The 12,719-nt window shown below is 38.3% G+C and overlaps 1 protein-coding gene across 1 annotated transcript in view; it reads left to right on the top strand.

The window, feature by feature from the left end:
* Positions 1-12,719, top strand: part of NFATC2 (nuclear factor of activated T cells 2) — a 108,043-nt gene that overhangs the window by 59,911 nt on the left and 35,413 nt on the right. Inside the window, exon 6 of the mRNA XM_015814368.1 lies at positions 2,788-2,928. Within this exon, the coding sequence (XP_015669854.1) occupies positions 2,788-2,928 (141 nt within the window). The remainder of the gene's footprint in view (positions 1-2,787; positions 2,929-12,719) is intronic.

Genomic DNA, 12,719 nt, shown 5'->3' with positions numbered 1-12,719 from the left:
AGGTTCACTTTAAAGACAATTCCCACTTGTTTTTCAAATATATGGAAATTCATATTTACAGTATACAGATTTTCTTCTGTGATATGCCCTTGATAGTGTCTTCTTGAAATAAGTGTTTTTTATGCATTTTAACTCCAAAGACCATTTTAGCATGCTTTTTTCAGCTATGAATATTTAAAGAATTCCCTACCAGTTAATTAGAACTGAAGAAGCTTCTTGGATGAGAAGCAAAACGTTTTCAAAGGAAAAAAAACAAGAAACTAGCTATAGCAATAGCACGTGGACTTATATACCGCTTCACAATGCTTTATAGCCCTCTCTAAGCGGTTTACAGAGACAGCATATTGTCCCCGACAATCTGGGTCCTCATTTTACTGACCTCGGAAGGATGGAAGGATGAGTCAACATTTAGCCGGTGAGAAACGAACTGCTGGCAGTCGGCAGAATTAGCCTGCAATACTGCATTCTAACCACTGTGGCTCTTTCAAAAGGTAAAATACAGTTGCCTTTTGAGAAAAAAAAGCACCTTTGGGACAACTATGACCTGAATGATTGAGAATCTCCATAGACACTATCTAAATGTGGGGGTCCTTGGTGCTCTCTGAGCTTGGTTGTTTACTTGCAGACATTTCATTACCTAAACTAGGTATCATCATCAGTGCTTGTAAGGAGTAGGGTTTGCTCTCAGTTTATAGTCTAGTGGGCAAACTTACTAAACTGAGAGAGCACCAAGGGCCCCTCATTTCAACCCTGAGCTACAAATATTCTCCTTTACTGGTACTATATCTAAATAAATGTTTTAAAACAGTTAGTTATATTCCAATCCATAGTTTTATCCAGAATTTATACATTTCGTTGATTAAAAATACCTAAACAATATTCTCCATCATCTCTACTCTCTAGTAGCCACAGAAAGCTGATTGATTAGCACATCTACTCCTCTTATAATGTAGTTCTTATTTCCTGCTCATCATTTAGAAAGCTACTGCTGTCACTTCCTCTAAAAACCTGGCATGATTAAACTTTCACATGAAGAAATTGTGAAGACTTTGTCATAGGGTTTTATGCACCAGTGTACAAACTGTAGGCCGAGTGGTGGTATCTCTAAAAAGGATTTTTGCTTGTGGCATATTTTGGAGACATTCTTTGCAACCATGGCTATTGTTCATTTCAAGTAGAANGCTACTGCTGTCACTTCCTCTAAAAACCTGGCATGATTAAACTTTCACATGAAGAAATTGTGAAGACTTTGTCATAGGGTTTTATGCACCAGTGTACAAACTGTAGGCCGAGTGGTGGTATCTCTAAAAAGGATTTTTGCTTGTGGCATATTTTGGAGACATTCTTTGCAACCATGGCTATTGTTCATTTCAAGTAGAAGTGATAGAAAATGCTGATCTTTAAGCAGAAGGGCTGCATGAATTAGTTAGCAAACCATGATTCAAAATAAAGCACAAGTTAAGGAGATTAAGATGTTTAGCAAAATTCTCAAGAGACCGTCATTGAAGGGATGAGATTAAAATGGAGAAGTTTGAATTCAGATTTTGAACTTCTAGGTCACTTAATCTAAACAACTGCTTGAGAGAAATTAGGAACAGCCCAAAGAAAATATTTGATCTTTTCCAGCTGTTTCAATGGTGAAAGAAAAAATATTAATCTGATGATAGGTAAAATTCAGAAAATTTCATTACTGCAAAGAACAGTCCGGCTAGGATCTTTATTATGGTATGGATGGAACGTTCGTGAGCAGAGTGTCTTATCTTATGGCAAATGATTGGTCTAAATAAGTTGTGACAGAGGGGTCTTTGTTGGTTGTTCTGTGAATTTAAGTAATAAGGGATTTGAAATTCAAAATTTGCCTGGCTGCTTTGAATCTGTGAATCCAGTCTCTTTCTACCTCTTTCCAATTATTTCGTTCTTTTTGAAAGATTTTATTGCAAAGGCAAAAGGGATTAAATGCAAAAGTGCTATATAGAATGCTTCACACCTTTTAAATACACATCAAAGGTGCCTTACAAAGATAAGCCATTGGACTTCCTGCAATACCTTTTTCTGCAACTTAGCTCCCTGTCTCAGATGCCTCTGCTTTCACTTATCACAATGAAATACAGTATGTTCTAGCTACTTAGCTGATTGAAAAGTTGTCCTGTTCCATCTCGGAATAAGTTATGTTTTAGCTCACTGTAAAGAATTCAGGTCTATTGATTGGAGTTGACTCTGCAGGTGGCATATTTTAGATTTCATGATTGTAACATATGTACAATTGAATCTTCGGTCACTGGCTTGGAATGAAACATGGGTTGATTCCAGTTCTGAGTTCTTATTTGTCAGAGACAAGGAGTAAGGCTAATAGAGCTATAGTTCTGGAATCCGTTCCTAATTATTATTCCAGTATATATTTCCTCTTTTATTTTTAAGCCCTTAATTGAGTCTCCCAGATGAATGGCATGATGGCTTAGAGGTGAAGGTGCTTGCCTCCCACTTGGAAGGTTGAGAGTTCAACCCTAGGCAGCAACAGATGTTTCTCTATCGGGGCGCAAAGAGAAAAATATCTGCTACAAACTCCACGTAGGTGTCGTGTCGGGAAGGGCATCCATTCAATTGCCCCAACTCCACCCCAATAAAAGGGATTACAGGGTCGTAAAAAGAAAAAAAGAGTCTTCCAAATAAGCTCTTTGGTAGTGAGGAAATGGCAATATTGACAAAATAGAACGTGTGGGTACTTCTGAATTTTCCCAATTTTTAAAAAAAGATTTAATTTAATTCCAGTCTGCATTTTGTCCACAGCCCAACGCTCTGCTCATGAACTTCCAATGGTTGAAAGACAAGATATGGACACCTGCCTTGTATATGGTGGACAGCAAATGATTTTAACTGGCCAGAATTTTACAGCAGAATCCAAAGTCATCTTCACAGAGAAGACACCAGGTATGGCATTTTTTTCATTCTTTCTCTCATGTGGCTGATTAAGGAAAACCATGCCTTGAAGGACCCAATCTTAAAAATAATATTAAAATAGGGCCAGCAATAAGGAAGCTCTTTTATTATAATTCTTTTCACAAAGGCAGTCAGGAAGAAATAGTGAGGCAGTACGATAGCTTAGTACCCCATTTTTAGTATCAAGCAACTAAACCTGAACAAAGAGGTTGGTGATTTTCAACTGGAATCTGAATGATCATCTATCGGAGTTAGTATAGGGAATCCTGCTGATTTGATGACCTTATAGATCACTTCCAGCTCTATAATTCTAAGAGGTGGAAATTGTCCTTGGTGTCCTCTCAGCCTCCCACAACTTGTTAGCTAAATAAAGGTAAAGACTCCCTCAGGTTGAGTTCAGTTACTGATGACTACAGTATATGAGCATATCCACAACTTCCATAACCAAATGGAAGTATACAGTTTGCTATTGCATTCAGTTTTTACTTTCTAGTGTAGCCTAGAGTCTTGAGATTTTCATAGTGACTCCTGCCTCAATTACTAATTCTGCCCACTGTGTTTTGAGGTTCTTCAAGATATGCTAGAATGCTACCACTTGCTAGCCTTCTCATCCTGGCAAACTCTAGCTCCATGTCAAAGTCAGAAATAAATTCTACCAAAAGCTGACTCAATACCTTTCAGGTTTGTTTCTTCCTTTCTCCCAAATACAAACATTCTACCCACAACCTGGAGTCCTCCCTGGGAGGTAGGTTAGGCTATTGTTTCTCAATCTGGTGTCCACCAGTTTTGGAAATACTACAGTCCAACTAACACTGTCAGCCATGTTGGCCAGTTATTTTGGAAACAGTAATTCCAGCACCTCTGGGGTGCATTACATTGGCATATGTTTAGTTTGGCAGATTTCGGTTGTTGTGCACAAAGGGTGCTAATCTGTGGCAGGGAATGTCTATTGAGGGAAGTTCATTGTATGCAGTTTGTGAGGATATTGGAATCACTTCCCCATTCTTCTTCAGGTTGTCCAGCTCAGATAAGTAATTCTGAAAGAAAACATTGGGTTACTAGTAATCTCATTTTACAGCATATGATATACGGCAGTCTTTCCAAAGGCTGAATGCATCAATTTGTCATCACTTACCAAAGAAAATGGGTTATTGTAGTAAGAACACATATAGAAGATGGCAGTCTGAGGTGGATGTTAAAACTGTACATTCAGTAGTATACTTACATGGTAATCCCTCACGGAACTCTTTGCAAGAATTTCCTCCCAAATGAACCTTTTACTCCCAAATGAGACTTTTGAGGTAGAACTATTTCAAGAATTTTAATGTGCTATGCATGAGTCAGAAGAAGGGATTGTTAATCAGAAACTGGGAAACTAGAACAAAGAAATGGAATTGTGACTAAGAACAATAGCTGATTTGCTTTGATGATAGATCAGTTTAAATGAATTTTCACTGAGATATATGTGCAAATGGGTCATGTGTTCTTGTTCCTACCAACAGCAGCCTCTCCAAGGAGGTCAAAATCTGCAAGATGACTGGGGCTGCATTAAGGGGTTGAAGGCCTTCCTCTTTTGTATGCATGTATAAAACCTGAGGCAGCACTTCAACTGAATGACAAGTCTGCCATCTTGCAGATCCAGACAACCCATTGTTGTCAACACCATGATCATGGATTGACTGATTATGTGTCATCAAGTCGATGCTGACTCTAACTGACCACATAGCTAGATTTCCTGCAGGATGATAATCAGAGCTCAACAATATTCAGAACGTTCCACTTTTACCAGTACTGCAGTACAAAGAGGAAAAAAAATCTTCTTGTTGAACCTATGGCTTTGCATTGGAAAAAAACAAAATCAGAAGTATAGTGCAAATGCTGTATTCATAATTAAATGTACTAAATATTTAGTTAGACATGCATATGATCAGCCATCGAATGACAAAAACTATGGGCATTTAAGAAGAGTTAATCAGTGATATTACTACCCTTAAGTAATAAAATAGACCTTTATTTTATGTACATTTCTGTTTTGGAAATGATATAAATCTTTGGTCCTGTTGGATCAGGCCAAGATCCATTAGTCTGGTACTTAATTTCTCACAGTGACCACTGATGCTTTTGGAGTATTCAAAGCTGTTACAATGTAACAGGAGAGCAGCTTATCATTTCTTGGAAGTGTCTTCTGCCCCAATTGCAGCCAAGTATAAGTGAAAACACTGCTCCCAATTTGAACAAATTCCCCTGTATCATTAATGGAGAGGGGGATAAGTCGGGAATAAGGACACTGATACTTAGAAGGACAATATTACATTTCCAGTAGATCAGGGGTAGTCAACCTTGGCTCTTTTATGACTCGTGGACTTCAACTCCCAGAATTCCTGAGCCAGCTTTGCTAGCTCAGGAATTCTGGGAGTTGAAGTCCACGAGTCATAAAAGAGCCAAGGTTGACTACCCCTGCAGTAGATAAATAGAAGCTCCAACTCTGACACCGTGTCATATTTTTTCACAGTAAGGCACGGCACAAACTAAGATTGTGAAGACTACATTTGTTAAAGAGAGGAAAGAGGGAGGAAGTGCAGAATGGAAGTCAAGACTAGGGCCCAGCCACTGCAATTTATATGTGTTGTGTATTTTCCAATCAATTTTGATTTCTTGCAACTGCTTGGACAAGTCCATGCATTTTTCTTGGCAACATTTTCAGAAGTATTTTTCCATTGTCTTCTTCCTAGAGCTGAGAGAGAATGATTGGCCCAAAGTCATCCAGCTGGTTTTGTGCTTTAAAAAGCTGAAACTCCCAGTCTCCTAGTTTCTGGTCTAGTGCCTTAACCACTACACCAAACTGGCTTGCTGAATAGTTTATTCATGATTGGTATGTCAGATGATTTTCTTTTTGTTGTAGTTGTTTTTCCTTTGCTCGGCTTAATTCTGTAATCTAATTACAGTATCATGAAGTGAATACCACTCAGAGTTGTATTTGGTTGGAATAGCATATCAGGCCGACAAATAAATACACAATTTCCTTTGTTTTGAAGACTGCTCTTTCAAATGGAACTATTCAGATCTAAAGAGCAGCTCTTCTGAACGTTGTTCCCTTTCATTTATGCAATATTATTTTTTCTGTTCATTACTATTTTACTAGGCTCACATCTTATTGTAGGTTACGACGATTGCAGATTAATTTTGGAATTCCAAATGTCCACTTTACTTTGGAGTTAAGGCTTTGAATTTTGGAATTCCAAATGTCCACTTTACTTTGGAGTTAAGGCTTTGAAACCCATATGCAGCAGCTGAAGACTGGGTCTGCATTCAAATACAGAAAAATGTACAGAAAAATGTACAGAAAAATATACAGAAAAATTGTAGATTTATCTATGGGAACTTATGCATAAGTTTGTAATCAGGCTTCAACTTGTATATTTTGTACATAATGTTAATGAATAGCTCAAAGGATAACAACACTGCCATAAGATCTTGGAGCGAGGGCTACATAGCTTCCTTGGTGAGGCTGTCAGTTATTTTCCTGATTGTTGATTCTAGGAAAAGACTTGCATTTTTATAAAAAGGAAATAGCAAAAAGAGAAGAAAAGCACACCAGCAGTTGGAAAGGAAAGTGTGCTCCCTTATCTCTCCATTTCACTTGGATGACTCATGGGGAATGGAGACAGCCAGAAGCAGCTTTCAAAGCAGCAGCATGAGCCCTGCATATGATGTGACTGCTTTAATGGTTTGGGGGGGAAAAAGTGCTTTGTATAAGTTGTAGCGCGTGACAAGGCTCCTATTTTCAGATATTTTCCAAAGTTCTAACTGTAACCATAAGCCACAGCACTGTTAAGTGTGTGCAGCTGAGGAGGGGGGAGAGGTACTCATTAGTATGTTGGAAATAGGAGAGTTAAGCTTCTTCTCAACTTCACGCAATTAATCTACTCAACATCTTAGGCTCCCTGAGATTGTTATTTTGAGACAGAGCTAAGGGAACCAGCCAAGTTTTTAATTTCCATAGCTAGCACAAGACTATTCTTCTTCCCCAATCAAACACAGCTTCCACAGCTTTGGACAGAAAGGTATGACAGATACCCCACTCTCATTTTGTACCCATGCCTTCCAATTCAAAAATACTCTCACAATTTAGATCAGCAGTTTAGGCTATCACTTCCAACCTTCCTGTCTAATTAGAGAGAAAGTCAAGCCACTTGTCTGCATCATCTGGATCTCAACCTGAAAGTCGTGTAGGTGTTAAATTGCAATACATTGAGCCTGGGCCATGAAAATAACTGACCTTCGCTATGTTGGCTTGACTACACTACATATTAATGAGATCAGCACGCAGTTTATAAAAAGACCCAGTCATTCTAAACCTGGCACAGGAAATGGTGGAAGGAAGTGAACTCTGGGGGAATGGGAGTTTGCAAATTTGTGCTTTAGCGGCATCTGAATAAAGCTCTTGTGTTTTAAAAAAACCCAATGTATGCAATCCACATGTAGTATGTGTGTGCTTTGCACCATCTGTGGATGATGCATAGTAAGTGGAATGTAAATTGCACTCACTTAAATGAACCTTGTGGTGTTTGAGTTCCTTATGTACCCACTCCCCAAAGCAATGATGGTGATAGGACTAGCAACAATTTCTGGGTAAGGAATGTTAGTAATATGCAGTGGTGTGGTTAAGTAGATGAGTAAAACTGGGAATATGTAAGTTGAAGGCCACTCTTAGCATGGAAGCACAGGGTACTTTGGGGCAAATCATCCCTCTCAGCCCAGCATACCTCACTATTTTTTTTAATGGGGATAAAATAAAGGGAGGTTTCCACATAAATGATCTTGAGCTTTTTTAGGAAAGGCCAGATAATGCATGTAATAAATAAATACTTGAATTCTTAAGTTTCTACAACTCTTGAAGAGAATGCAGTCTGAAATGATGCTTAAAGTTGTTTGGGGTTTTTTTTATCCCTTTCATCTATTGTGCCATTGGAATCTTTGGTGCTCTTTGAGTTTTCTTTTGAGTTTACCCAACTAGGTCATAATCTTTAGTGCTAGTGAGCGTGGGCTTTACTTTTTGTTTATATGCAGTAGCTTGCCCTGTCGGTATTGGTGGGGTTGTTGTTTTATCCTTGGTAGTTCCTTGATTAAGACAATGTTGCTGCTTGATTGTTTATTTGGTTTTTCTCTGTGTCTTCTTATACCAAACAGAATCAAGACTATGTTGTCTTGAGTTTATTTCTTACCCTCTATTCCTTCCCGGGGTTAAGTTGATATTTATTTGAGGATTCTTGCATTCCTTCTTTAAGGGTATTTCCATGCACCTCTACAAGAAATCAAATGACTAACTGGGAAGAGAGGCAGTTGAAGCAGGGTAGGGATTGGCAATAAGGAAAACGGAATTTGTGGTGGGATAGTTGTCTAGTTCTTAAGATGCAATGATATCACTTCAACTCAGTAAAGGAGAAAATCCCTAAGTTAGTTTCCATGAGCAGGGGAATTGGCCCCAAGATGAATCTTGTTTGCAGATGTTCTTCTGTTACTTTATTAATGTGGGCAAATCTCCTTACAATTTAATATCTCCTTCTTCTTGTAGATTACTATTCCACCAAAAAACCCATTGAAAAAACCTAGGTTTCAATTTACTTTCCAAAGAGTTTCCATCCTCTCATATCCCTTTTTTAGTTAATGGAATTGAGGCTGTAGAAAGCTGTATGAGACCTAAAGAATAATGGTATACTAATACAAAGCCTCCAGGTTTGGTACTTTTTCCACCTCACTTGATATCTTCCTAGAACTTATAAACAATGTTCTGTGATTATTTTCTGCTAAACTATTTGATTATTTTTAGTTTTGAAGTCCCCATCTCTCTTGCATTCCCCAAAAAGAATCAAATCATCTTCCTAAGGTTTTTCACCAAGTGGAAAATCTCTTGATAGTAAAGAAATATAACATGGCTTTTTTTTTTACTTTATAATTTAATTCATAGAACAGGTTTTAATTTCTACCAGTGGCAGAAATGAAAATAATATTAAAAAGATAATTGGGATGGAATCTGCATTATTCCAAGCTGTGTGAAGGAGCATTCAGTTTTCTTTCTCCCAGGAAAGTACTGTGCTGCAGGATATCGGGTTCCAAAGCAATGTCAGGATTATTTGGTTTTCAACAACAGCACAATCTGAATTGCCTTACAGAAAAGTGTCAAAATTCATCCATTCAGTCACAGTAGCCTATCCTTCCTGACATGCCTCCAAGATTGTTTTGACCTGGTACAGTTTGACTTTGTGATGATTATCTAGCAGCTGTGAATTTTCTACACTGGCTGGTATTGTTGCAGGTAGTACAATTGTACCCAGGGCCCTGAATCAGTAGAAACATATAGTTACTTTTATTTTCATCTATTTACAATTGTTCTATTTTATTGATATTATACTCCCAATATTGTACAATATGGATGGACAACTTTAGAGGGCTGATAGGCCTCAGATGCTTTAAAGATTAGGTTGACTCCCACTTCTCTGTGACAGACCCTCAAATATTGAAAGATTGCTATCATATCACCCCTCGTCCTTCTGTTAGACTAGATATACCCAGTTCCTACAGTTGTTCATTATATGCTTTAGCTTACAATCCCTTAATCATCTTCGTTGCTCTTCTCTCTTTATTACTCTTTCTAGAGTCTCATCATCTTTTTTGTATTGTGGTGACCAAAACTGGATGGGGTATTCTAAATGTGGCCTTACCAGTGGAATATAAAGCAATACTAGTACTTATGTGATTTTAATACTAACTCTCTGTTGATGCAGCCTCTGATTGCATTGGCTTCTTTCACAGCTGCAGTATACTGCTGGCTCATACTTAAGTGGTTGTCCACTAGGACACTTATATCCCTCTAATAGTTACTGCTGTTGAGCCAGGTACCATCTATTCTATATATGTGAATTTGGCTTTTTTCTTGCCTAGATATAACACTTTACTTTTCTTACCACTGAATTGCATTTTGTTGGATAGGACCCAATGTTCAAATCTGTCAATATCCTTCTGAATCTTGAGCCTATCTTCTAATGTATTGGCTATTTCACCAAGCTTGGTGTCTTCTGCAAATTTGATGAGTTCCCCTTCTACCCCTTCATCTAAATTATTTATGAAGATTTTGAAGAATCCTGGACCTAAGATAATTTTGAGGTACCCCACTGCATACTTCCCTCCATGTAGATGTAGTTCCACTGATTACGTGCTGAGTATAATTGGTCAGCCAATTACAAATCCATCTGGTGCTGATGCTGTCTATTCCATATTTTTCTATCTTATCCAAAAGTAGGCTGTGGTCTACTTTGTCAAATGCCTTGCTGAAGTCTAAGTAAACTGTGTCAACAGCATTTCTCTAGTTTACCAATTTACTCATGTTTTCAAAGAATGCAATACTTTCAGACTTGCAAGATTCTGTCAATGTTACCTTACAATAAAGTTAGACCTAGTGCTTATGGGTGTGCTGCTTGTCTGGACTACCTCACAAAGCTGACCTTTATGGAGGAGAGGCTAACAAAATTATAAAGCTTTGGCAGTTTTGGCAAGGAGAATAATGTGAACATTGATGAATGTAGCTTTGTGAATGTTCTGTGAGAATTTCTACCTTTGTATTGCAGCTCTTTACGTCTGTGACTGCTTGTACAAGTATTTCTATAATATGGCCAGCAAATGTCAGATGGAAAATAGGGGAATCCCAGATGAATCTTATGAAATTAGGATGGGGGTTGGGGGGCAGATAATCTGAAAATAAACACTAAAGAGAAAATAAGAAGGTGGCCGTAGAAACTCAGTTGCCATAACTGAAAAAGAATAAGTGACAGCGTGGAATCCAGTGTTTTGGAAAATCTCTCTGCATGACACACGGTTTTGGAATTTTGCGACTGGTAAGCTCTTTGTTAACAAAGGCAACTACTGCTGGCTTGGATTTCCTGGCTTGCTACACACTACGGGGGCGCCTAGAAACCAGCCTGTCAGTGATTATCAAGCTTTGCAGGGTATTTGTTTAAAAGCAACAATTGCCTTTTAATGCATTTGTCTTGGAACTGAGGAAAGGCAGAGGGAGGAAGAGAAAGAATCTTCTATCACCTGTTGAAAGCCAATTGATCCCATTAAAAAGCTGGCACACGGAATGGAATTCCCTAGTCTCCCACTTAGTCATCGCATCCTGGTGTGACTCATTTCATTACACGGTGGTTCCCAGTGGTTTTATTTTGAGTGGAGCTTTTGTTTCATTAAATGTTTATGCATTTTTTCTTCTTCTATGTTGTTTCTTATGAATTACATAAGATATTAATTAAAATAAACCTAGAACCAGATCAGTCCCTGCTCTTTCGTTGCTATTCAGATGAGGTAGAAAGGGGGATGAACTTATTCTCTGGGTGCAAAATGTCAATTTTGGGGTTGGGCGACATCATGAATGACTAATAACCTTGGCCATTTCCCAGCCAGACTTTGACATGTATGTTTGGCCTTAGTGAGTCATTCCTTGGGTGCTTTCTTGGTGAAATTGAAATACTGGCCTGTTCATCATTGGGCCTGTTTAAATAACTATAGTCTCTTCACCCACTTGAATAAACAAGGTGACCACAGAATGTAACCCTTCTGAAGAAAGAAAATGTTTTGTTGACTTCTGCAAATCAAATTTTCTTAAGCTGCCATAACAGCTTTTCTAAAATCATGAAAGTGCCCTGTGTGATTAATCATGCATAGTGCACAAGATCACAATGGCAACTTAAGATACTTGTTTTACTTGATCAGGACAATCTTCTGTGAAGTCCAAAACTTATATCACCAGACCATCAACCCAGATAATTATGGAAGATTACAAGAAGTCAGGTAGAACTGATATATAATTAATTGTCTGTGGTCATGCTAACCCAGGTCTAACTTGTCTTATGGGGAGATGCTAACACAATTCTGATGTTATGCACACATGCTCTTTCATAATTCCTATTCAGACGCCCCCTAAATAGCTTGGATACATCTGCTAAGGCTTCCAAAGATAACACATATCTTTGGAAGCCTTAGCAGATGTATCCAAGCTATTTAGGGGGTGTCTGAATAGGAATTATGAAAGAGCATGTGTGCATAACATCAGAATTAGTTATGCATTAAGTTTGAAAGCACTCAGGAAAGCTGTTAAGCCAGATCTTTGGTTACTGAAAACTGAATTTTTTTTTGCAGAGGATTGTGTTATTTATATTGACTTTTCAAAGATGACTGAAGTTTTGCTTACTCTTTATGAGTAACATATTGTTGTCTCACTAGTAAATTCCACATAGGCCTTGGGCCAATTGCATGTACAAAAGTGTGCAAATAATAGTTTATAACAAAGATCTTATTTTAGCCTAATGTCAGTGATAGGGATATATATATCAAAATCGCTTATATAGTACAAAATGGAAAGGCTTTCTGTCTTCAGAGCAAAAATATTGACTCATGCAAAGGGATGGGTAAATAATAAAATAACTGAGACCAGCCCTGATCACTTTTTATTCATCAAATTTATTTATCAGATATATTTCCTGCTCATCTCACAGTTCATTTAAGTGTTAAGGTTCAAATTCTACATCTACTGGTTCACCAGTTGCGGCCTTTTCTGGACCGGGACGCCTTGCGCACAGTTACCCACGCTCTTGTCACCTCCCGCCTGGACTACTGCAATGCTCTCTACATGGGGCTCCCCTTGAGGAGCACTCGGAGGCTCCAGTTAGTCCAGAATGCAGCCGCGCGGGCGGTGATGGGAGTGACTCGTCGCTCCCATGTAACGCCGC

This window comes from Protobothrops mucrosquamatus, unplaced genomic scaffold (genome assembly GCF_001527695.2).
Source record: "Protobothrops mucrosquamatus isolate PMUCROS unplaced genomic scaffold, P.Mucros_1.0 scaffold244, whole genome shotgun sequence".
NCBI classification, from domain to species: Eukaryota; Metazoa; Chordata; class Lepidosauria; order Squamata; family Viperidae; genus Protobothrops; species Protobothrops mucrosquamatus.
The sequence above is the reverse complement of the archived record's forward strand: the minus strand, read 5'-3'. Positions and strand labels throughout refer to the sequence as shown.